At 47.7% G+C, this 25,713-nt stretch overlaps 2 protein-coding genes across 4 annotated transcripts in view; one reads left to right on the plus strand and one right to left on the minus strand.

Moving 5' to 3' along the window:
• The window catches only part of LOC119460539 (suppressor of tumorigenicity 7 protein homolog), a 56,080-nt gene extending 38,749 nt beyond the window's left edge, over positions 1-17,331 (minus strand). The window contains exons 1-3 of one of the 2 annotated variants that reach the window (XM_037721466.2): positions 16,931-17,331; positions 16,598-16,680; positions 14,248-14,587 (exon numbers count right to left, since the gene is read on the minus strand). In XM_037721466.2, coding sequence (XP_037577394.1) covers positions 14,248-14,587; positions 16,598-16,680; positions 16,931-16,937 — 430 coding nt within the window. In that variant the 5' untranslated portion in view covers positions 16,938-17,331. Of the gene's footprint in view, positions 1-14,247; positions 14,588-16,597; positions 16,691-16,930 lie in introns of those variants that run through there. The other variant, XM_037721464.1, reaches the window with a different exon arrangement.
• Positions 17,332-17,455: 124 nt separating this feature from the next.
• LOC119460540 (PX domain-containing protein kinase-like protein) overlaps positions 17,456-25,713 on the plus strand; it is a 60,703-nt gene continuing 52,445 nt past the window's right edge. For both annotated transcript variants that reach the window (XM_037721467.2, XM_037721468.2), the window contains exons 1-5: positions 17,456-17,612; positions 19,626-19,814; positions 20,631-20,727; positions 21,767-21,844; positions 24,398-24,474. In XM_037721467.2, the coding sequence (XP_037577395.1) occupies positions 17,499-17,612; positions 19,626-19,814; positions 20,631-20,727; positions 21,767-21,844; positions 24,398-24,474 (555 nt within the window). In that variant the 5' untranslated portion in view covers positions 17,456-17,498. The remainder of the gene's footprint in view (positions 17,613-19,625; positions 19,815-20,630; positions 20,728-21,766; positions 21,845-24,397; positions 24,475-25,713) is intronic.

A 25,713-nucleotide genomic window follows, 5' to 3' on the forward strand; every position in this document is an offset into this window, starting at 1 on the left:
CGTTATTCTTGGGGTTGACTTCCTGCAGGAGTTTGGAGCTATTATTGATCTGCAACCGCATCGTATCACATTCTCATCCGAACAAGCAATTGACATGCAAGACTGCCAATGGCGTGACGACGTACATGTATTTCTGCAGATAGTGTAACACTTCCTCCACGAGCCAGTGTCCTCGTCGACGTCACATGCTGTGGCTTACGCGATGGCGAAGCGGTGGCTGAAACTAACTTGGAACACCTACTGAAGCAAGGTGTTTATGTGGCTCGAAGTGTTTAACAGCTCCGTGATGGCCATTCGCAATTGCTTGTTACCAACTTTAGCAACGAGCACTGACACCTCTTCCGCGGCACTTCGTTAGCGTTTGCAGACGCAGTAGCAAACATTAACAACTGTTTCACGTCAGAAGTAGTGGAGACAGCAGACACATCTCTGGGCCATCTTGACATCAATTCTGAACTGTCCACCGATAGCCAGACAGCACTGCTCAAGAGCTTGCTTGAATTCAGTACCTGCTTCGCAAGTTCTTCAACGGTACGCCAGACTTCCATCACTAAACACAGGATTATCACGTACAAAGATGCATGCCCGATACACCAGCAGCCTTACCGCGTGTCGGCAAAACAATGCAAAGCCATACGTATGCGAGTCCGGGAGATGCTTGACGGTGGCGTCATCGAACCTTCCAACAGCCCGTGGTCGTCTCCGGTCGTTCTTGTCAAAAAGAAAGACGGAACGCTATGCTTCTGCGTCGACTACCGGAAGCTTAACAACGTGACTAAAAAGGACGTGTACCCGCTGCCGCGTATCGACGACTCGTTAAATAGACTATGGCGTGCCCACTATTTTTCTTCTCTTGATGTTAAAAAGCGGGTACTGACAAATCAAGGTAGACGAACGAGACCGCGAGAAAACAGCCTTTGTGACCCCAGATGGTCTCTATGAATTTCAAGTGCTTCCTTTTGGAAGGCAGCGCTCGTTGACACGTCGCCCTTCATCGTGTGATGAACACATTGCTGGTTTTACCACCATCTCCGACCAGTCCGCACTGCTTACAGAAATTAAAGCGTTCGTTCGGGAGGAAGTTGCACGCCAACTCTCCTTGCTAACCTTCACTCAGCCACCCCATGTGCAACAGCCCGCAACGAATGTTATGCCCACGATCCGTCGCGTGATCGAGCAGGAAATCACCGAGGTCTTGCCAGACCAGCATCAACATCTTCCTGCAGCCGCTCCACTAAGCTACGCTGATGTCGTCGCGACACCCCAACAGGTCCCGACGGCTGCACCACTCAGCTACACTGAAGTCGTCGCGAGGACTCAACCACTCTCTCCGCGTGTGCCTCTCGGTTATGCCAACGTCGCGGCTAGGCCCCGACCGCAGCCCGCCATGCCGTCATACCAGCAGCCGCCCTGTACTACGCGACCTCTTACTTGGATGGGACCTACCCCAGCGAACCGGTAGTGTACTTCCGACAACCGGTTACGATATGCTTTGCGTGCGGCCATGCCGGTCACATCGCTCGTTATTGTAATCGCGTTCCGCCGCCTAGCGACGCATTAGCCGTGACAAGCCAGTTCAACCGTCCATATTCCGACCCCCATTTGGCTATGTCACCGACTCTGCGCCCGACGCCAACTACCCGCCGTTCACCGTCTCTACGCCGTCGCTCACTGTCGCCGATGCGATCCCGTCCCGTAACTCGGGACGAGGAAAACTAATCATCGCAGTCCAAGAGGCAAGGGCTGCGGCGCCGTTGAAACGTGAAAGTCCTCAACGCAGTCCTTCAAATGTGATCGAAGTGTTTATTGACGGTGTTCGCGCATCTGCACTCGTGGATACTGGAGCCGCCGTATGTGTTATGGACGCTAAGCTTTGCCGCCTACTTCGGAAAGTCATGACGCCCCTTTCTGGACTTTCCCTCCGCACAGCCAGTGCTCAGCATATCCACCCCTTAGCGGCTTGCACTGCTTGTGTTGTTATTGACGACCTTCTCTACGCCATAGAATTCATCATCCTCAACTAGTGTTCTCATGACGTTATCCTCGGCTGGGATTTCCTCTCGCGTCACAATGCCGTTATCCCTTGCGCACGGGCCGCAATGGAACTCTCGCCACTGTTACATTATACCGACAATACTTCGCTGTTGAGGAAGCTACTTGTTCAAGACGACACTCATGTTCCTCCCAACAGGTCAACGATCGTGCCCATGTACTGCAGTGGCCTCTCCGACGCGGTTGCACTACTGTCTCCATCTGACCGCTTTCTCACCCGGACAGGCCTGCTGCCACCTTTTGCGACAGTGGCCATCAAACAGGGCTACAGCACCATTTTCGTTTGCAACCCGTTTCCACACTCTGTGATGCTGCTCCAAGGGCAATGTCTCGGCCATGTACAAGCGATCAAAGACGTGCAAGTTATAGACCTCCCCGATGACCATTGCTGTGCTAGTTCCAGTGCGCTCACTGCTCTTTCTACATGTGAGGGACCATCCAGTGATGTGTTCGGTTCTTCTATCGCTGATGACCTTACGCCGGTCCAGCGATCTCAACTTTTGTGCCTCTTAGAAGAATTTCGTTATTCTTTCGATGTCGGGCAACCTTCCCTAGGCCGGACATCCACTGTTACGCACCACATCGACACTGGCTCGCAATCGCCATTGCGGCAACGACCGTATCGTGTATCTCCTGCAGAACGTCGTGTAATCAATGAAGAAGTCGACGACATGCTTCACCGTGAGGTGATACGACCTTCCAACAGTCCATGGGCATCCCCTGTTGTCCTCGTTACGAAGAAAGATTGTTCCGTGCGGTTCTGTGTCGACTACCGGCGCCTCAACAAGATCACACACAAGGACGTGTACGCTCTCCCTCGCATAGATGACGCCATTGACAGTCTACAGGGCGCAGAATTATTTTCGTCTTTAGATCTGCACTCAGGGTACTGGCAAGTACCCATGGCAGACGCCGATTGGCCAAAGACAGCTTTTGTAACACCCGACGGCTTATACAAATTTAACGTAATGCCTTTTGGACTTTGTAATGCGCCCGCAACTTTTGAGCGCATGATGGACACAGTTCTGCACGGCTTGAAGTGGCACACATGCTTGTGCTATCTTGACGACGTTGTTTTTGCGCCAGACTTCAGAACAGACCTTCAATGCCTACGGTGTGTTTTGACCATGCTTAACAAACGCTGGCCCACAACTAAACCTAAAGAAGTGCTGATTTTCTGCTCGGCAGCTGACACTCCTCGGTTACGTCGTATCCAAGGATGGGATACTCCCAGATCCAGCCAAACTTCAGGCCGTCGCCGAATTCCCTAAGCCAATGTCTGTCAAAGAATTGCGCAGTTTCATTGGTCTGTGTTCGTACTACAGACACTTTATTTGCAATTTCGCCGCCATCATCTCACCCCTGACGAAAGTGCTGTCATGCAACGGGCCCCTCACTTCATGGTCATCCTAGTGCGATGAAGCTTTCAGGAAGCTCCGGTATCTACTTACGTCTCCGCCAATTTTGCGCCACTTCGACCCGACAGCTCCTACTGAGGTGCACACAGATGCCAGCGGCGTCGGCCTCGGTGCTGTTCTTGCCCAACGCAAAAAGGGTTTTCCTGAATACTATGTCGTCGCTTATGCAAGTCGTACGCTTACGAAAGCTGAGACAAATTACACTGTGACGGAAAAAGAATGCTTGGCCATCATCTGGGCTCTGATTAAGTTCCGGCCTTATTTATAAGGTCGTCCATTTGACGTAGTCATGGACCACCATGCACTATGTTGGCTGTTGTCCTTGAAGGACCCCTCGGGCCGTCTTGCTCGATGGGCACTTCGCCTGCAGGAGTACGATGTCCGGGTGCTGTAACGCAACAGACGCCAGCATTCTGACGCCGACGCCTTCTCGCGCTCTCCCTTGCCTGACAATGCCTGCTCCTCACTATCTGAGATTATTGTTTCTTCGCTCGACCTTAACACCATCGCTTCTGAGCAACGCAAGGACCATTGAATTGCCTCCCTTATAGACTTGCTTTCTAGTTCGTCGGCACAACCAAGCACTCGCACGTTGCGTCGCCAAGCATGTCATTTTGCCATTCGTGGCAACCTGCTGCACCGACGCAATTATAACCCCGACGGGCACCAGTGGTTGTTAGTGCTACCCCACAGTCTGCGTTCCGAAGTATGCGCAGCTTTCCATGCTGATCCACAGTGTGCACACTCCGGAGTTTTCAAGACTTACCAGCGCCTTCAACAGCGGTATTACTGGCGCGGGATGTACAGCTACGTTCACAAGTTTGTTCGCTCTTGTCCCGATTGCCAGCGCCGGAAATCTTCACCCCGCCTTTCGCCAGTCGGTCTGCAACCTTTACCTTGCCCTACCCGGCCGTTTGGACACCTCGGCATCGATTTGTATGGGCCCCTTCCCTTGACGTCGGCTGGAAATTGCTGGGCCATTGTGGCCGTCGACCCCCTGACACGCTACGCCGAAACAACCGCCCTACTGGCAGCTACAGTGCGCAATGTTGCCTCCTTCCTGCTTTGACGATTCATGCTGCGACATGGGCCACCTCAGGAACTACTCAGTGATCGTGGGCGTGTCTTCCTGTCCGAAGTAGTTGAAGCCATTCTCAAGGAGTGCCACGTTGTTCATCGCACAACTGCGGCGTACCACCAACAAACCAATGGCCTTACAGAACGCTTCAACCGTACGCTCGGGGACATGCTTGCTATGTACGTCGCCTCCGACCACACTAATTGGGACATCATTCTGCCATTTGTAACTTACACTATTCACCTTTTTGTATAACTGGCTATTCACCTTTTTTCTTACTCTATGGTCGGCAACCGTTGCACACCATCAACACAATTCTACCGTACCGGCCGGATGCATCTGAATGTGCGCCCATTTCTGAAACGGCAAGACATGCTGAAGAGTGCCGCGATCTTGCATGGGTCTTTACATCCAATGACCAAGAGCGGCAGAAGAGCACATGCGGTGACACCACTTCTGCACCCACCTTCCTTCCTGGAGCGCTTGTGTGGCTCTCGATTCCTTCCGCTACGCCTGGTCTCTCATCCAAACTAGTGCCCAAGTATGAGGGCCCCTACCGTATTGTCGAATGCACATCTCCCGTCAACTATGTGGTCGAACCAGTTGAACCTTCTGCGGACATGCGCCGTCGTGGACGCAACACTATCAACGTCGAGCGCCTCAAGCCCTACTCTGACCCTGTCATAATGACCAGCTGTTAGGTCGCCCGACGGCTCCCTCTTCGCTCCCGAGGTGATTGTAAGGATGAATACGAACGCCCATAGCGGGTCACGCTCTCCAGCCATTTCAAGTGGGTCGATCCCTCCTGCGCTTTCCTCGAGAAACGCCGCTCGTGCTTAGAGCTCGGACCTTCAAACAACGGACGGCCCAAACGGCTGGTGTCTAATAAACGCCTTTACAGTTGCAATAGATTGTGCAGGAGCAGCTGTTGCCGGTTGTGTATTGTACCGTAAAATTCCGAGCAAGCGCCCCCACCCATGCAAGAGCCCCCCCCTAAATTCACTGCCAATTTCGAATTTCCGCGCCGTTCCGGGAAAGCGCCCCCCCCCCCCCCCCCCCGCTTCCGCACCAACACTGGCCTGCCACATCCAGTTCACGAAAATAATGGCAAATCGCACCGATGCGCATTGGGGCGCCCCGATGAGCCATTTATCGAATCATAGTCGTACCCGCGCGCCCCAGTGGGCACACGAGTGCATCCGGGCGAACTGCAGCTGGCGGTCTGTAGTTCACGGACCGCCGGCCGACGGCGAGATCTGCCTCTCGCACGGCGCAGAGGAGTTCCCTGCGGCACAGCGACGTGACAATTCGGCGACAGAGGAGTGGTCGCGGCTACGCTCTGGCATCGCCGGCAGCTTCACCGCTGCTAATCACTCGCCACCGATATCGTCGCTAGGCCTTTTTCAGTTCACTTCGAATCTGTAGCAGACGGCGCTTCAGCACGAACCGCCGACGCTCCCAAGCAGCAATGTTTTGTTACCGCCGTGGCCGCTTTACCCTCTCCTCGCAATAATTTCTCACGATGAAGTAAACATGCTGATATTTGCGGCGCCACCAGCTGCGATACGAGCATGGCCGAGCCGCGGTTCGCTGTCCGCCGTCGGTACCCATGGACTGCAGCTGAGCTTCACTTGTATCGGAACTCTCATTAGCGCTAAACGTTTCACCGTGGACATATGGTTTTTAATAAAGTGAATATTACGCGTCACTTTACTCTATAGCGGATATAATTTTGCCTGGAATAGAAGCTGCATAACCAATAACCAATGTTCGTGTCGCCGGTCGCGGCAACGCGCCGGTGCAGCGTCGATGCGCTCTTTCTGTAGTTCTTTCGGTGGTTTTGAGTAACGGTGGTTTTGAGAGTGATAAACACCACTAACAAATCTTTGGCTTAATAAAGTTCATGTTCAATAAAATTTTAATGCTATTCCCACTGCGCTTCTTTTTTTTTTTTCGGGAAAATTTTGTCGTGGCCATCTTGAATTTTGGTGCCGTTCCGGGATAGCGCCCCCCCTAACTTTGCCGGTAATTTCGACTTGCTCGAGGGGGGGCGCTTGCTCGGAATTTTACGGTAATTACACTGAGATTATAGTTGCAACAGTGAGTACGTATAAAAAGCAGGAGTTCTGCAAAATATACATTAGAAATGCGAAGATAGAATGCAATATACAAATGCGAAGATAAAACTTGCTAAAGGGCAAAAAAGTGCCGCTGGAAACAAAGTGCACTGCTAGTATATATACCCAAAACCTCGCAATAAGATATTTAAATATACGTATAAGTCTCCAACAAATCTACGTGTTTAAGCAAACGTCACACATATAATGCATCAAAAAATACAAATAAACATGTTGTGCAGTCACAGATAGTAAACTTTACGCATAGAAAGACAAACGATCCAGGCAAGAACAAAACTACAATCGCAGAAATCGTGATATGTACTTTGGCCATGCAGCGGTTGCGACAGCACCATATGGGTAGAACAATAGAGGAATAATGCAGAAATCAGTATGAAAATGTGTAATTTACCTGCCTTCAGAGCGGCAACAAATGTTCTGTACCAAAAATTAAAGAAGGGTATTGCTTCGGTTCAAAATAGAAGTAAAAGCAGGTAGTTATAAAGGAAAGAAAAGGCCAAACGAAAGCCACACATGATGAGGCAAGTTGAACGACCCAATATCCGAGTGTGTTGTTGGGAAACGCCGCATGGGCCGGGCTTTCAATGAGTAAGGTCGGTCAAAATTGGTTATTGATGTCTTCGTCATTTTGATCATGATGCTAACTGTTAGAATAAACGGCAAAAATTTCTGTGGTTTTAAAAGCTAATGAACAGTCATACGTTTTTGTCACGGAGCGGCATATTTTCGAATGGTTTGGACGCTGATTAACGACACGCCGAATTACGAGCGGCAAACACGTGGGCTCCTGACTGTGCAGCGTACAATGCATTCGACATCGACACGCCGAATTACGAGCGGCAAACACGTGGGCTCCTGACTGTGCAGCGTACAATGCATTCGACATCGACACGCCGAATTACGAGCGGCAAACACGTGGGCTCCTGACTGTGCAGCGTACAATGCATTCGACATCGACACGCCGAATTACGGGCCCCGAAGTGTGCGCGTACGGCCACGTGGTAGTGCCGGGATCAACTTTGGCCCTTGACAGTGGGAGAGAGGCTGATCTGCGGTTCTTCGTCCATAGTGCGAGTGCGGCCAAGATTGTTGGGAGCTAAGAGAGCTGAATTCGGAGAATGCTACGTAGCGGCAGTTTCCCTACCTAGGGAACTAGGGAAAGGAGAGGCTATTTAGGCGCATGTTTTGGGCCCTGCTGATTAGTCTAGAAGCTGAACCTATGCGCTGCTGAGAAGCCGTTGGGGGGCTAGTGCCGTCCAGTATCGCCTGGGCCGCCTGGCCACGTCGGAACTCCGAGGAACTTGTTGACGTACGAGACGTCAAACCAGCGTCTGCAACGAAGCTCACGGTAGTTCGCCTCAAGTTAGCTCAACCTGCTTGAGAGAAGACGTCCAATCTAGACTCCCGGGAAACCCAGCCCAGCAATTCGCATCCACCTCGACAAGATCGGCCGCCAGCATTCTTCGGGAAAGCTTTGTGCGTCGACTTCATGGTTTATGGACTTGCTGCTGCTGCCCGGCCGCGCGTATGACATCGTTTGTTTCTTTTGTTTTCTTTTGAACTTTGTTTAGTGAAATGCTGTTAGGTGTTATTCTTGTATATTTGATCCGCGCCCTGTTTCATTTGTATATCTACTGTTAATCGCTCGTATTTATTTGTCCTTATCATTGTGTATATTAAGCTCAGGTGTGTTAGTCTGTCTTGTGTCTTTTTTTTATTATTGTATTTTATTTACTTGTGTGTATTTATCAGCCGATAAATATCTTGTTTTTTGTTTACTCCCGACTCTGACTCTTTTCACTGTGCTCGCTTGCGTACGGAACGACCAACCAGCTTGTCTACCCCGTCGATCGACTTCGCGCCGACGACGAATCGGGGACAGCTGTGACATAAACTGGCGTCCGCGAACAGGACGTTCCGTACAAAAGTAGCATGGTGAACTGAGAACGATAATCGTGGAGATTGATCGAGTAGTGCTACTGACAAATTCGTGTGCAGTATCGAACGCGCAGGCATGCGAATTGTGAGTGCTCGGTTTTTGGTCGTGTAGCCGCATTTTGGAGGCAATGGAGTCTGAAAAGTGGATAGAAATAGGCAAACTGTTCGGCCTAGAGGGCGATGAGCTGAGGACATGGGTTGCGGAACAGCTGGAGCGGGCGTTGGCCCGAGAGAAAAAGGAGAAAGAGCGGGCGTTGGCCCGAGAGAAAAGGGAGAAAGAGCGAGTGGCGGCGAAGGAAGCTGTAGAACGCGAAATACGGCTTTTACAATTAATGATTCAGTTTAAGCAAACTGGCAGCCTGAGCAGGGCTAGTAGCGAGCACCTTGAAGTGCAGGAGGAGCAACAGAAATGTGAGGTGCCCGTAGAAGTCGCACACGGAAAGTGCGAAGAAATCGCACGCACGGTTCTGCCGATAGTAGTAAGAGAGGCTAAACTTTGCGAGCCTAACAAAGGTGATGCCAGATCCGCAGACCGGGGCGTAGTTGTTGAGGGACCCGTTGATGGGGACCTGATTGAGCGCGAAGTGATACTGTGCCAAGAGAATGCTAGAGAAGCAGCTAGTATGGCTGTAGATGATTTGACGCAGTTATCCCTGGAGTTCGTCGCGAATGTTGCGCCTACAGAAGTAGTCCGAAGTGAGGCGAACGTGTTAGGCAAGGGCACCAGTGGAGAGTGCCATCGATCAGAAAAGTGCGCTGAAGCACAGTGTGGGCAGGACAGTGCAGTTGGGGACAGCGCACAAGTAGGCGAGCTACGGTGCGCTAAAGAAAATAGCTGTATTACACCGAGGTTTTTGGAGCTCTCCGACAGTAAAGGTGGCCTTGAGAAGGGTGATTCACCCGCTGATCCTCCGGACCGTGCGGTTGGGGTGGAAGTCGTGGCCGACGATATGCGCGCGGGTCACCACGAGCCAGAGGAAGGCTTGGAAATCGGCACCAGAAAGCGTGCTAGGAGAAAGAGAAAGAAGCGGTGTCGCAGAGGCCGTAATGCGGCAGAGAAGGCAACACAGCCGAGGAAAACAAAGGGCGCTAAACTCTGCGGGGAGCCCAGTGAAGAATTTCGAAAGGTGCGTTTGCAGATTGCAATGTCTCCAGCAAGAGCGCGTCCGAGCCGCCGGGGGAGGAAGAGAGAAAAGGGCCGTTCGTCGCGGGGCGGACAAGGGCAAGGGTGCCGGTGTGTTCCCCCTCGTTCGGTTCCTTGAAGAGTGTGCACGACATGGCACAGAAGAGAGAGCCGATACGGTGCCGTGAACTAGGCATACGCGTCAGTAAAGTTGCAGTGCGATGCGTGAAAGGCATGCTGCCTGTTTGTCAAGTGTCGAGGGTGGGCAGCGAGGAGCATGGCCGCTGTACCTTTTGTATTCCCTCGCTGACCAGACCAGCCGTCAAACCGCGCCCGCCTCGAGTACGGCTTAAGGATATGGCTCTACCTTCAGCTACTAGAAATGAAAGTGACGCAGGTTGTTGGTAGAAACAGTTTGTTTCTTTATTTTTCCGTGTTAGGTTAATCTTTTAGAGATTGGTTGGGTGAGCAAGTTTGGAGCTTTGTGTAATTATTTTGGAAGCCCTCCGATATTCTGAGAGAGCTGGCTTGCGCGCGTAGAAAGTTTTTGAAAACTTTGTTTTTTTGATATGTCGTTCTTTCTGTAGCAGTTAGGCTTGCTTGTGGGTGGGATACGCTGTATCAGTTCACTTTACCGAAGGGTTCAGGATTTCTTTTTTCTTTGAGAGTGAGTCGCTTTATTTTGAAGGAGCCGTGGGGCGGCCTTGTCGTTTGGAAGAGTGTTTGCGCCGTTCCTTAAAGCGTGTCTTCCGCGAGCACAAAGGGAAACAAAGCGTTGGCGTGTGTCTCGCATGTGTGTTTGGAAGACGACAGGGTTTTGCGGTTCAATTGGTGCATGGAAGTACTTTGCTAGATGCGCAACTATTCTGGTAGTTCTGAGCGCGTGTTTGGCGCACGTTTTTTTGGTTGCCATTGCACTAGTGCGTGTATTGAAACTGATGTGGAGTACGAACAGACGATTTATGGCAGGTGTGCTGCATATGTTATTTCGAGTACCATTTAATTGCGGTCATTGTGCAGTCGAGTTGGAGAATGTTGTTGTTGTGTGCCTGGACGTGTGGTGTTGTGTTCGATTTTTTTTTTACATGGTACACGTGGTTATTAGATGTATAATGTTATGTATACATGGAATGGTCTTCTTTTTCTTGTTTTTGTTTTCGAAAATGCCACTCGTGTAAGCGAATATTATGTGATAATATTCTGAAAGTGGGGGGCTGTGTCACGGAGCGGCATATTTTCGAATGGTTTGGACGCTGATTAATGACACGCCGAATTACGAGCGGCAAACACGTGGGCTCCTGACTGTGCAGCGTACAATGCATTCGACATCGACACGCCGAATTACGAGCGGCAAACACGTGGGCTCCTGACTGTGCAGCGTACAATGCATTCGACATCGACACGCCGAATTACGAGCGGCAAACACGTGGGCTCCTGACTGTGCAGCGTACAATGCATTCGACATCGACACGCCGAATTACGGGCCCCGAAGTGTGCGCGTACGGCCACGTGGTAGTGCCGGGATCAACTTTGGCCCTTGACAGTGGGAGAGAGGCTGATCTGCGGTTCTTCGTCCATAGTGCGAGTGCGGCCAAGATTGTTGGGAGCTAAGAGAGCTGAATTCGGAGAATGCTACGTAGCGGCAGTTTGCCTACCTAGGGAACTAGGGAAAGGAGAGGCTATTTAGGCGCATGTTTTGGGCCCTGCTGATTAGTCTAGAAGCTGAACCTATGCGCTGCTGAGAAGCCGTTGGGGGGCTAGTGCCGTCCAGTATCGCCTGGGCCGCCTGGCCACGTCGGAACTCCGAGGAACTTGTTGACGTACGAGACGTCAAACCAGCGTCTGCAACGAAGCTCACGGTAGTTCGCCTCAAGTTAGCTCAACCTGCTTGAGAGAAGACGTCCAATCTAGACTCCCGGGAAACCCAGCCCAGCAATTCGCATCCACCTCGACAAGATCGGCCGCCAGCATTCTTCGGGAAAGCTTTGTGCGTCGACTTCATGGTTTATGGACTTGCTGCTGCTGCCCGGCCGCGCGTATGACATCGTTTGTTTCTTTTGTTTTCTTTTGAACTTTGTTTAGTGAAATGCTGTTAGGTGTTATTCTTGTATATTTGATCCGAGCCCTGTTTCATTTGTATATCTACTGTTAATCGCTCGTATTTATTTGTCCTTATCATTGTGTATATTAAGCTCAGGTGTGTTAGTCTGTCTTGTGTCTTTTTTTTATTATTGTATTTTATTTACTTGTGTGTATTTATCAGCCGATAAATATCTTGTTTTTTGTTTACTCCCGACTCTGACTCTTTTCACTGTGCTCGCTTGCGTACGGAACGACCAACCAGCTTGTCTACCCCGTCGATCGACTTCGCGCCGACGACGAATCGGGGACAGCTGTGACAGTTTTCATAATTACGAGTTTATGAACCTGAAGGAACAGAGCTTTTTACTTGCATTGATTTTTGCTGCTTCGCTATCTAAAGGACCATTACTTCACTCGGCGGGGAAGCTTAGTGAAGCGGTCAATGACTCCGGACACGTTGATGCTGATGTCTCTGTGGGCAAATAGAAGCGCCAGCCTAACCATGCGTTCCTCAGACATTGTAGAGCGCAAGTAGTTTTTTAGTAATCTCATGTTAAAAAATAATTCTTTCTGCACTGGCAGTGGTCACTGGAAGGGTGACAAGAGTCTGCAGCAGTTTGTACACATTTACATAGAACCTGCAGACGCAATGAGAGAGGGCATCTATTCCGGTGTTACTAAAAACACTTCTTCAATGTTGCTGGCATCCTTGTTTAGGTACCTTGCACAAACAGTAAGCTGTTCGATTCCAGCAATATCCGTCGTTTCGTCAGCAAGTATGAAGAAGCAGTCTGCAGCGTTTACTTTTGCCATCTAGGCTTTCTTTGATAATTTCACCACAAATTTCTATAATTTGGTTTTGTACATTTGGGCTTAAATACGAGATATTACTGGGGCAGCAAATGGTTCTTCAGATATGTATCTCCACAATCAGCTCGCATGCGAAGAAGCACTCTGTATATCCCAGTATTTTCAGCGGGGGCTTTGTTTAATCCATAGGACCACTGTCCCTATGGTCACGGAGAGCCAGACCTTGTCGCCCACAAAAAAAGAACTGCCTCAATAAGAGGCCGGTAACTTTCTTCCATTTTCTCTTATTTTACTTTGCCTGCCATCGTCCAACTGATCGATCACATTGGGCACGCTTCCTGAAAATGTTTGGAGAAAATTTATGCAGCCAGCTTGCATTCACGGTGACATTTAGTATTTTCGTATGTTTAGAAGATTTCGATCGCGTGCTTCCATTTCTAGAATGGCTTGGACACGAGGGCTCCAGCGCACACATGTTGGCCCAAGTTTATAAGAACATTAAACCCATAAAGTTCTGGAATTCAAAATCTAAAGCACGCCTTTGGAAATGTCAGTGCACTTTTCATGTCGAAAGTTTATGAGAACTTTATACCCATAAAGTTTTAGAATTGAAATCCATGTGATCTGTAGATTCCGCGGCCGCTGCAAGATGCCGCAATGCGCCCGCTCGCTATCAAAAAGCCCTTGAAAATTTGTGCTCGGATGGGGCTCCTTGCGTTATGTGACTCCAGGTGCTTGGGCGTTGCCACGAAATCGAGCCCGAGTTGGCAATGTTCGTGCCAAAATGTCTTTTCGAGTGTGAAAAAGACATTGTAGACAAAATCCAGAATGATTCCCGGCGCCGGTGGTTGTTTTGGTCGGCGGTGCATGCCAGCACGAAAAAATTCCGGGGGGGGGGGGGGCAGGACACAAAGACAACCGAGCGCGGACGTAGTTCATGTTGTGCGCATGACACCGTACATTGCGCATGCATGACTTTTTTTTTTTTTCACTCATTCACGCCTATTTGTTTCATCCTTCCGTTTATCCTCGCGAGTTTCTTCTTCATTCATTGATTGTGGCGGCGTGACGATTATTCTTTTTATTTTGTACTTTCGCTTTGTCTTATTTATTTTTTTTTTCTTCTTACGCCTATTTTGCAGCATGAAGGCGATGCTTTTGTTCGGAAGGGCGGATAATGCCACCTGTTGGTAGTGGGTCGAGGGCAAGAGTGGGTCGCGCCCAAAAGAACAAAGAAGACCGCGCGGTTCTTCCCTGCTCGAGAGCAAGCCCCGACGGATGTGTTTTCCAGGAGCCAGCTGCTCTACGGTTTATCAAATCCACAAGACTTCTTCTGAAGGCTCGAGACGATATAATGCCTGTAATCTTTAAATAGGAGCCAGATTGGTAGGCACACAGCACAGATGCGTTTGTCAGGCTTTAATGTCTGCTGCATTAGGACTCTTTGTCACAGAAAGCATAGGTATTCAATATCTACTAAAACTGAAGAAGCCCAAGTTTGAAACATCCCTTTCCTTTTCCAAAATCGCATGGTGCTCTAAGTGCAAGCATTATGAGAAAGGCTGGCTGTTAAATGAGGGAAGGTGCACGGTAGCTGCTATGTCCCACCTTCACAATCGGGGTGTCCTGCATCTGCTTCGCAAGCGAACAGCGTCTGATGGTCTTGTGCAGAGAGGTTCATATCGTAGAATGTCAGTGGCTCACGGCGGGTAGCAGCCAGGAAGCGCGAGTACTCGGCCCCTCGCAGCAGTGACAGCGGGTTGCGCCACACCTTGCACTCGCCAGCCGAGGAAGGCGTGGGCGTTGAGGAGGGGCCCCTGTCAGGGGGCCCCCCTCGGTCCCCCTCGGCCTCCTCTGCCCCACCCCCCAGCCATGGAGAGAGGTGGTTCAGAGACACCTGCTCGATGAACGACGTCCCATACTTGCGGAAGTACCACCACTCGAAGATCTACAGGCACAGGAACAATTCAGCATATGTTGTAATACAAGTGAAAGACCCTTCCTTCCAATCCATCACATGATCCCAGCAACCATGCTACTATGCTTAGTGAAAATTTGCTGCAGTGAGGGCTCACCAGTGACACTCTAAAGCCTTTATCAAAATTAGAATGCAAGAAATATATATATATATATGTAATAACGGCCATTGCAGAAAACAATGGAGGAAAGTGCTTGATTCTGGTTAAGGCAGAAAGCTGAGCTAGTTGGCTAGTTGGTCTGAACAATATCACATGCTTACAGTGCTACAAATGAATGATAGAATATGTCAGACTAATGATTCTTGTGGGTGCTTATGAAGGTCATGATGTAAGCCATGCCATTTCATTTAATGGCTGCCAATTGTCCTAGCCACTAGTGCCACTGCTAATGGTGTTTTTCACTGGTTGATTTGGAGCGGCCTCCAAAATCCTGGAGCGAGTGCTTGCATTTCACCAATCCTAATCTGCCAGCGGAAAGCGAAAATGCTCCGCGCTGAATCGTATCGGAAGTCTGTGCGCACACATCACAAAAATCGACTTCCGCTCTGTGTGTTTCCATGGCCACCAAAATCACCGTGCCCCAGCAAGCGAAAGTGACCCGTATGCTTCTCGCCCTGTTTCGCCTATTCCGCCCGAATCCGCGCCTCGACAGTGGAGCAAGTGAGAGCGATCCGGCACGGAGCGAGTTGATCCGAAACGACCAGTGGAAAACGCAAACCCGCTCCAACTTGACCAGTGAAATTTGGATTCGCCGCCGTGAAGCAAAAAATCCTGCCCCCAGATCGACCAGTGAAAAACGCCATAAGTACTTTCCAACAAGTGACAATATAGGCAACAGTACATTGCACAGGTCAACTTCTGGCATGGAGAGTAATCTGAAGTAGATGGTGACTTTTGCACAAGAGGGCACAAGCATTCCAAAATGTCTTCCCTATATGACATTCATGACTAATTCCCCAAGCACATCACTTTATTCATTGACATCAAACATGTGCTGTACATCTGTGCAACATTCAAGGTTTCTTGACAATCTGACTGATATTATTGATAACAGAAGCCCTTTACACTACGATGTAACATAAGCGCTTCATGGCAGAAGCATAACTGCGAGTCGGCCTAGTTGGAACAGATTCATTTTCTTAAATTTTTTTGCGCGCAAACAAACAGGGACGAAGAAAAGGAGACACAAGGACGAGCGCTTCAAGGAGACACAAGGAAAGCGCTCATCCTTGTGTCTCCTTTTCTTCGTCCCTGTTTGTTTGCGCGCAAAAAAATTTAAGATCATGGCAGAAGGTTGGATTCATATCCTGAACGAGGACATGATCATTGAAGTTGAACAAAATAATTAAACGATCTTACATAGCTAACTGTGTCTTTCATCAATTCCTGTGTAGGTAACCTTAAAATATATTTTGCAAACAGAATAGGCTAGCACTGTTGTTAATAAGTTTACTATTCATGACAAGTCATGACAGATATTTACCTCAGAGAAACCTCTATGGTAGATGTGCAAAAATAACTAGCATAGAGAATAGTTTACAACACATATAAATCTAAAAAGTATCTTTTCTTGATAAAGAAAACAAATCATTGTTTTTTCAGCTTTTATTGTGTGCTCACTAGGTTCGAAGGAATTTCAAATGCCCAGTACATAAACGGTGCCCCTAGCAATAACTATATATATATATATATATATATATATATATAAAGAGATGCTATAGTGCACTTTATGACAGAGCAAGATTATTAGAAACTATTGTGTCACTAATGTAATTAATGCGAGAAAAACCGCGGCAGCAAATGACGGACACGATAAACTGCTTTAGTTTTGGCCAACAAACACGAAAGCTGGCCCTGAAAAACCTTCACAGACCTCCAGAACGCTTTCATGTTAACCTTGGCATACATTTACAAGCGTCCTGAAGCGAGTCCACACATGGAGAGGTGAGTGAGTCGAGACATATATCTGTCGAACTCACCAATATCAGGCCGGAGATCAGGGACGAAGTGCCCGTGAGAGCAACGTAGAACTTCGGCGTGAGCGTGTTCAGGAACACGGAAGCTGAAAGCATTTGGCAAAATGTGACAGTAAGCGGGAGACAAATGATGCGCGCATCTCCCTAAACGTCGGTACATGTGGCGCGTCACCCATGCAGTTGACAGCTGTGAGCGAGATCGCAACGATGCACGAGTACGCTAATTGAGCTGGTCAGGCGGTGTTTCTAATATATAATGTTGTACCATTATGAGACCAACAAAGCGCCACAACGCAGTTTACATAGGTTACGCAAATGGAATACTCTGCGACTCACCCATCATGTAGACAGCGGTTTCGTGGCGCTCTGACTTTGAGAAGTCGGGCACCGTCCACGATTTGAGAAAACTTTTCAACCGTTCAGATGTAGGAGTTTTTTAGGCTGTGATTGTGCTCGCAATGAATAGTTATACCGTGGGCAGGTACTTTCTCCCGCTGTACCACCGCAGATAGATCGGCATGACCGCGAGACGAAGAAGCCGAACTTTTAACCGCGCATCTGAAACATCAGCGACGGTTCCAAAGGTACTTGGCTAGCCACCACATTAAAAGGGCGGCCGCAGTGCAAAGGCGGTGTTCACATTGAAAATGTTGACAACGAGGTTGCGAACGCAGCGTTACATTCACTGCAATGGTGTAAAAATTAGCACACACAAAACACAAACGAAAAACAACGTCTGCTAGCCGTCTGGTGCCAGCCTGTGCTAGCTTCCAATGGATGAGCAACTTTACCTTAGGCTTGATGTGCCTGTGAAGCACCAGCGGAGAAAGTCTATGGGATAATAGTTCGCAACCGGCAGGAAGTCAGCGCCACCGCACTACTCTCTCGTCGCGCAGAAAAATGAATGCCTCTAGCCATGGCGATGTTTGAAGAGAGGCGCAGCACGAAGATTTTACTCGATGACACGCTACCACTCTCGTGTGTAATTGAATCGTTTGAAAATGTCCAAGGCCATACTGTGAGTATGTTTTATCGCTTCGGAAACATTGCTCATATGTGTTCGTGATGACTCCGCCAATGTCTTCCGCACCTCCCCTGACACTCGTTTCACTCTTGTGCCGTGGGGGATACGCCTCCACCACCGGCAGACCGTCTTTTCTATTTGACGTGGGATATTTTACTCGTCGCAAATTTGTTTGCTAGTTGCTCTGCCTGACATTCCCCCTTCATTGTGTAGTTTGCCGTCGTGAGGTGCTTCTGCTATGCTGTGTACACGGCTCCGCTGCTGTTGACGATAGGCACATTTTTTTTTTTTTTTCTAACCCGATCAGTTCATGGAAGTTTCGCCCCAACTGTCAGAGGATGTGGTGTCAAGTTTGTACATAACAATAAACTTGCTTTTTTTTTTTCATAAACATGTTTTCTACTTGGTGTTTCTGCTAGTGAATGGGGGACATGCACAACTGCATTTATCAGGAGAGCAGCGCGATTGCAACGTAGCAACACAGCCACAGCGAATGAAATTTCGTTTATGCACCGACACTTGCGCTGCGCGTGCCTCAGTGGCCGTGAATAGCTTTTCCTTCACGTTGTATAACAAGGAGCTCATGTACGGCCAACGCCTCCTATGTCTTTATAGGAGGCGTTGGTACGGCTGTGCTGGTAATTATGAACTGTTAAAAAAAAAAAAAAAATGTTTTTTGAGAGAAATGTACCGGTGGCGTGTCACAGCTAGGGCATTCGATCGCGCGTGAATAAATGTAAATCGAGCGCTTCTACACTGATTTTCCAGCACACTTGACGATCATGCTTCGTGCTTCGATCGTGCTCGAAAAGTTCATTAAATTCTGGGGTTTTACGTACCAAAACCACGATCTGATTGACGCCGTAGAGGGGGACCCCGGATTAATTTTGACCACCAGAGGATCTTTAACGTCCCCCAATGCACGGACACGGGCGTTATCGCATTTCGCCCCATCGAAATGCGGCCGCCGCGGCCGGAATCGACCTCAGTCAGAACTAATGTAACACGCACATGCAACAGGGGTATTAAAAAAATGAAACGTGTCAACCACCCTAGTACAAAGTGTTGGTAAACTAGCACTGCATATTTTCTTTTGAATCTCTCTAAATGTATTTACACGCTGAGCTAGCTAGTTCTTGTTCCAACATTTTAAATGAATGTCTTGCACTGCCCGCACCTCTGTTTTCATGCAAGTTTCTCTATAAGATTGCATTGTTTTATACCTCGTTTGTTTGGACAGTAATACTGCATGACGTGTCACACGACCACTTTCGATCGCGATCGCGATTGGCTCCCTCGTGCAGCTTGTGCAAAGGAATGAATCGCGACCGATAAATTCGATCTGGATCGGCCTTGATCAGAGTCAAAAGTGTGCCATGTGACACCCGTAATAGTTGCATGCAGACGATGCTGGCAAAGTGTGCAACTGTGGCGAGCAAAATTTCTGGTGTACTAATGAGAAATGAGGACCAAAGGATGTGACCCTACTTTGTAGTTTGACCCAGAACAAAGCAGCAGTGAACACAAATTTTCTTTTGAATTTGTTGGGATAAAAGAGCTGGTCACTTTTTGCATTCAGCGTGTGGTAATGCAATTTTTTATTATTCAAAATTCGGGTTAGCTCAAGGAAAACTAAATTTTGCTTGGTCTGCTAAGCTTTCAGCGAATTTCTAGACCTCTTAATGTGAGCAAAGCTTTCACTTGAGCAAGACCTTCTGTATTCCCAATGCAGCTGAATGAAAGGGCATTCATGGGTGTCAGTTTACAGGCACCATTACAAACCAGACCCACCAGCCCATTGACATTTGATATCCGACGTGTGTGTATGAGGACCCTTTGCCATAGTTCCATAGTTGCCATAGAACCTTGTGGCAGCTCACTGTTGTGCTCTGTGCAGAATTTCTTCGTATTTGTTCACACAACTCAATTATTTCGTTTTGAACCATATTTGCATCTTCTGAAAATGCAAGTAAAACTAGGTGCTTGAATGGCGTGTCCTTGTCCCAGTGCTACAACCTGCGAGTGCAGCGTGGTTTTCACCAGGAGACGACGTGGATGGTGCAAAGGCGGTACAGCGACTTCAATGCCCTCCACAGCCAGCTCCAAGCTTCGGGCCAGGAGTTGCCTCTTCCACCTAAGAAACTATTCAATAACATGAGTCGAGAATTCATTGCCGAGAGGCAACAGAAACTGCAGGTTTAGTATTTTTTTTTTGCATGCACAGCTTCATTATTCTTGCATCATAAAGACTGGCATTGTTTGTTTATTTATTTATAATACCCTCATCACCGATAGGAGCAGCAATGAGCTAGAGACAAAAGGTTTATTCGATTCAGCCAAGTACCTATTGACAGTGCCGTGCACCCTTGAGTGAGTGGTGCAGCCTGGCACACCCCCTGCACCTTTTCGTTTGTGGTGCCGTACACCTTTTCTGTATTGAACAAACCTAAATGTAAATAAATAAAAAATCCAGCAGTGTATAAAAGGGATAATAACTGCTTCTTATGCAACATTAGCTAATGTTTCAAGAATAATGACAATGAGAAAACGAAAACAATCAACGGTCAGGTAACAAAAGTGTGGTGAGTTACAAAAGAACAGCAGCTGCTACTTAAGCAATATTAGCTCTAAAAGTATGGTTATCAGTAATGTTAACAGAACTATAGGAAAATGTTTCCTCTTTGGGATGGTATGAGTTTGTGTTGCATACAGTGGTGGAGGAATGGTTTCATGCCAATATAATCATGAATAAATCATGAATGATACCTTCTGATGTCATAATGAAAACGTCATTACAAACTTCATTATTGCATAGCCGGGACCAACCATATTTGTCTGTCACCTAAGCATAAACTGAATTTTTAAACCATTAGCACAAATATGGTTACAAGTCCAGAGTTATTTGCGATGGTACTTTAAGTTTTACCATGCTTTTCCCCATGTCATGTTAATATTCCTTGTCATATATATGCAAACTTGCATTTGTAATGCTTTACTTTAAAAACTGTTTAGGAATATTTGGACCAGGTGCTTTCAGAGCCATTATTGTCACAATGCCTGGCTGTCAAGCGCTTCCTGGACCCAAATAATTACAACCAAAACTTCTGTGGTACGTATGTGTCCCATGCCTTTGTTATTAATTTTGTATTGTAAACAGACCCAACACTATGTCAATATATTTTTTAAGAAGTCTCCTTGATTTGGCCACACTTTCTGCATTAGTTTGAGGGTAGCAACATGGTTTGCACTTCTGGACCACACACTTCACTTTGACATATGCAGGAGCCAGTTGCGTACGCCTGTTCACTACTCTCAGTATATTTTTCAAGTGTAGCCAGCACAGGCAGTGTGCAAGCTGTTTGCAACAGAAGACACTGGACTGTTCGTGTGCGTTAGTGGTGAGCGGAATTTGTCTGAAGTTTTATCGCCATAGTCTGTCTAGCTGGCATAAGTTTCAAGCATGAATGGTTGGCTGTTAGAGCATGTTGGTCAAAGCTTACATTGTGTTTACTTCCTTTCATTCGAACAGCCTTTTTGCTGTCCGCGTTTGCTGACAAAAATGTTGCATCCGTAGCCACCCCTTCATTGCCATCAAATTACAAATTATAGGCATAAAAAAAAATCTCATTGCATTCTTATGTGCACATTTGCTTTAACTGCCTGCAGGAGACGTCAAAGTTTGGCCATCACCGCACTTTGACAGCTAGTTCAGAAAGTGTAGCCAAATCAAGAAATCTAAGATAAGGTTTCACAGAATGCTTAAAAATTTTCTCTTTTGTGGCATTAACTGTTAATCAGATGGCTTATGATATTGTAGACATTTTCGCAATCAGAAGACCTTTTTCAACCTAGGAAGTCGCGAGTCATAATGATGCTCTTCAGTGAACTTTTTCTTTCCACACTTGGTATATTTGGTATGCACCAATGTAGTGAAAAATAAATCGTCTCAACTCAATCAAGCTTCAGTACAGGTTTCATAATTGTATTCATACATCGCATATTTAATGTGAAATTTCAACTGTGTGGAGAGTGCAATTGGTGTCCAAATAAATCGCACTGCATTAACTGCAATACAGCACTAGTAAACATGTAGCTCATGCAGTTTGGGCAGCATTACATGCACCTTGTCTTCAATTGGAATGTTCTAGAGGCAGCCCTTCAGCATGTCTCCATGTTGTTTCGGTCCGAGGATCACTGGGAAGTGGTGGACCCACTTCCAGACATAGGTAAGTACATGCCATCACACCACATTTTTGTGCTTATAGTAAAAGTTTTAGAAATTGAAGTTCATACTCTAGGTAACTGAGTTGCACAATAATGTGAGTGGACGTCCTTTAAAACGCTATTAGTAGTGAGTGGCTAAGTGGCTGTGGCTTCTTGGTAATGTGCACTGCATTACTGCGCAGTAACATCACAAGCAGAGGTAATGGAAATGGTGATTTTAGAAAAAAGAAAAAAAGATTTTCACAGGTCATAAGTGTAGATCTTTCTTGTATGAATGTTGTACTAATGGAGGCACAGAGACAGAGAGAGAAAAGTTTAATGATCTGAAAGTTCGAGAGGTTGGCCTGAGGTACACTCCTTTATAGCCGGCTACTCTGTGCTGGGGAAAGAGGAGCATGATGGGCAATGATGATGATAGAGGGAAGAGGCAAAACACATAATGGGGCAAGTCTACTCATAGCCTAGAGTCCAGACGTGTACTTTTTAAAAATTCAAGTAATGCCTGGATGGTCCGGAAACATTCTGCAGCCATGCCAAGGGACCAATGTAACATCCTCTGACAATGGTTGGCTATCAAGGCAGGCAAGATCATCAGTCAGCCTCTGTCACTCTTCCACGCACTGAAGGCATGCTTCCACACACATAGCACATGCTTTATAGATTCATGTACACGGCACAGTTCACATTGTAGAGACGCAATGTGTCACATTAAGTGCATGTAAACACATATAAAAGACACTCCCAGCTTGTGCAGAAGACTGGCACAGCTGCGCTGAATTTTTGGTGGTAGCCTCAGTGTTATGTTAGGGTCCAGTGTCTGCAGGCATGTGAGGGGTGATTCTTTGGATCATCCCAGTTCTTTCTGTTGTTTATCGTATAAGACTTGACAGAAGACAGTTGGTGTCCACTCCTGAAAATTGATTTGTAAGCAGTGGCTTCGAGTCTTCGCAAGCCTTTTTCGATTTGGCATCAGCCAGTTCATTATCATGTACACTAGCAGCTGGGAATTCATTGAAATGTAATGCTGTCGCCTTTCTCTTCTGCTAAAGTGTGCAGCTTGGCAGCATGAAGAGCCGACACTCTGAAGGAACTTTCTTTCAATACACCTATACGTAGCTGCAGGGCGAAATATAGAGAACTGCCTTTCTGATTGCCACTAGTTCCATTCGGAATGTTCACTGATCATAATGATAAAGTATATGCTTTAACTGCGCAATTTGTTTATGTGAAACTGTCGTATGTACACTGCTAGCCTTGAGGAACATTGCGTGGCAGCTGGTTACTTTGTGACTTGTGTCATCCAGTCACTTCAGTTTTATTGCGATAGCAATTATATGGACACTTCAACCGGATTTCTGCCGTCGGCGTCGCCGTGAGGTTTCGTATAAATTCCAAGGGCTGTAAAACCGTCGCCGCGCGCCGTATGCGCGAGTGAAAGCGCGTGGGTGACGCGAGCTATCACAGAGAGCGAACGCACGGCGGAAAGCAAACGTGACCGTCGCGCGAAAGGCCGTGGGGGTATGGGAGGGAGGGAGGGAGGGAGGGAGGGAGGGAGGGAGGGAGGGAGGCGGGGCGACGCTGTCCTGCTTCACCAAATGCTTATCTTGCAACCGGGCGCAAGGGGAACTGGCCACTCAATCTCCCACGCGAAAGCAAGAAAGCGGGAAGGCAGCGCGGGGAGGGAGGGGGGGGGGGCAGCTTTTCTTCTGCACTTTGCCCGGCGGGGGCGGTCGCCCGCACCGTCTCTTATCTCCACACGGCTCTGACCTTTGTATGCGCTGTGCATTCGTTGCTCAGTTTCCGTTGAAGCGATTGACCGCGCAAACAATTCGCCCGCTGCGGCGGCTGCGCTTGCTGCCAGCGTTTTGACAGTCGTTGTCTGCAGTCATTCGGTGTGATCTATTCTTGTTTGCTTGTGCGCGCTGACACCACGCTTGTTAATTCAGTTAGTCCAAATGTGTCCAAGTTTATGCAGCCGATAAAACTACTATCCCTACTCCGAATAGCTCTCTACTAATTTGCTATCGCAATTGATGTTTCACCTTTCAGGCAAAACTGCGACATTTTTAAAACGGACATCAAATTAATATGACAGCAAGCAGATGTCAAGGTGTAACATCAGGCTGAAAATTGGAGTTGCAGTGTTCATACTTTGCCTTCTTTTTGAGAAACTGTTCTCATAAACACTCTTGCTTCAGTGACGGAGCGATACTCCATGCTATGCATTTTATTGTTTTTGCTGCACTGCTCTTCAGCCCAGCTGATTCATGCTGGTTAAATGAACAGTGTGATGGAATTTTGCAGCGCAAGTTTTTTTGCATCAACTGCTTGTGCGCCTTTGTGCTGATATAAAGAAAAGTGCTCAGGAAAGGTGGCGCACGAGAAAAAGCCGCCAGCATGGCAACTTTTGCATTTTATTTTTTTAAGAATTACTTTAGCGGAGGACTTTTTGTGCAGTATGTTAGAATTGCCATTTGAAAACAGACTTCTTGGCTTAATGGTTTTTTTAAGGGTGCGATACACTTGGTATGCGTTTTTTACTTCTCTGGCGTCAGGATGGCGATTTCGGAAACAGTACTTTATGGTCCGCAACAAGAGTGACCTCAAGGAAAAGCCTCGACTGCTGATGTGGGTGAGTTACTCTCCACCAGTATTGGAAGTCAGACTCTGAGAATAACAGCAGTGGCTATGTTGCACACTTATCTGCCTTGTTTTCAACTTCTCGCTATCGAAGAGCTCGGTATAGCAGCTGTCTTTGTTTCAGTTGATATGGTGCAGCATTGATTCAAGTGCAGTTGCCTTGATGTGGAATGGGCTAACATTGTGGGGACCAGGGGCGGATCCAGGTTTTTTCTGAGGGGGGGGTCAGCTTCTGTCAATGATGATGATGATGATAGTAGCCTTTCTCATTTACCGAAATGCACCGTTTCTGCTCACGATAAACCCGCGTTTTATACGGCTAGAGCAACACCTGTAGCCCGCCGTGGTGGCTCAGTCAGCTCAGGTGTTGCACTGCTGAGCACGAGATCGCGGGATCGAATCCCGGCCGCGGCGGCGGCATTTCGATGGAGGCGAAATGCAAAAATGCCCGTGTGCTTGCGTTGTAGTGCACGTTTAAGAACACCAGGTTGGCAGAATTAATCCGGAGCCTTCCACTACGGCGTGCCTCATAATCAGAACTGGTTTTGGCACGTAAAACCCCAGAAAGAGGAAGAAGCCCTATAGCGAAGCCAGGTATCGATTTCTCCGAGCATAAAGGAAAAGGACATTACCCAATACAGCCATGTGCTTGGCGGCTGTGCCTGATAATACAGGGTGTTCAAAACTAAGATTTATGGTTTTCTTAAAATTGGGCACTGGGAGGCACGCAAAGACCACCTGTGCAAATAACTTATGTGGCCAGGTGGGCACAAAGTGAGAGGATAATTATCGCTGTGAGCAGCCGAATTCACTTAAGTTGAACAATTATTTTTTTGTCGACTGCAGTAAGTGGGTATGTTTGTATTGAAAACTTAGAGACAGTAGTGTTTCTACACAGTATCGGTCGGAAGAATTATTCTAGCGTGTTCGTGCTCCGAGATATCCGACTCCAAATTTCTATTGTCGTACTGCGAAGAGTTATGGAATCGACGCGGGAGTGGTTTATGCTTTGCGTTGCTGTGGAAGGGAGGCATTTTGAACGTTTTTAGGGCATTGACATCCTGATGGGTGAAGTGTTGTCATGAAATTCGTGCATGACAACATCAAACTTAAAACGGCAGTATATATGAAATATTCGTTAGCATAGCTAAAAAGGTTTCTGTTGTTGATGGTGTAGTTGTTGCTTTTGATTTCAATAAAACTTACAATACTTGGAAATCAGCAGTTACTT

Source organism: Dermacentor silvarum, chromosome 8 (assembly GCF_013339745.2).
Source record: "Dermacentor silvarum isolate Dsil-2018 chromosome 8, BIME_Dsil_1.4, whole genome shotgun sequence".
Taxonomy (NCBI): Eukaryota; Metazoa; Arthropoda; class Arachnida; order Ixodida; family Ixodidae; genus Dermacentor; species Dermacentor silvarum.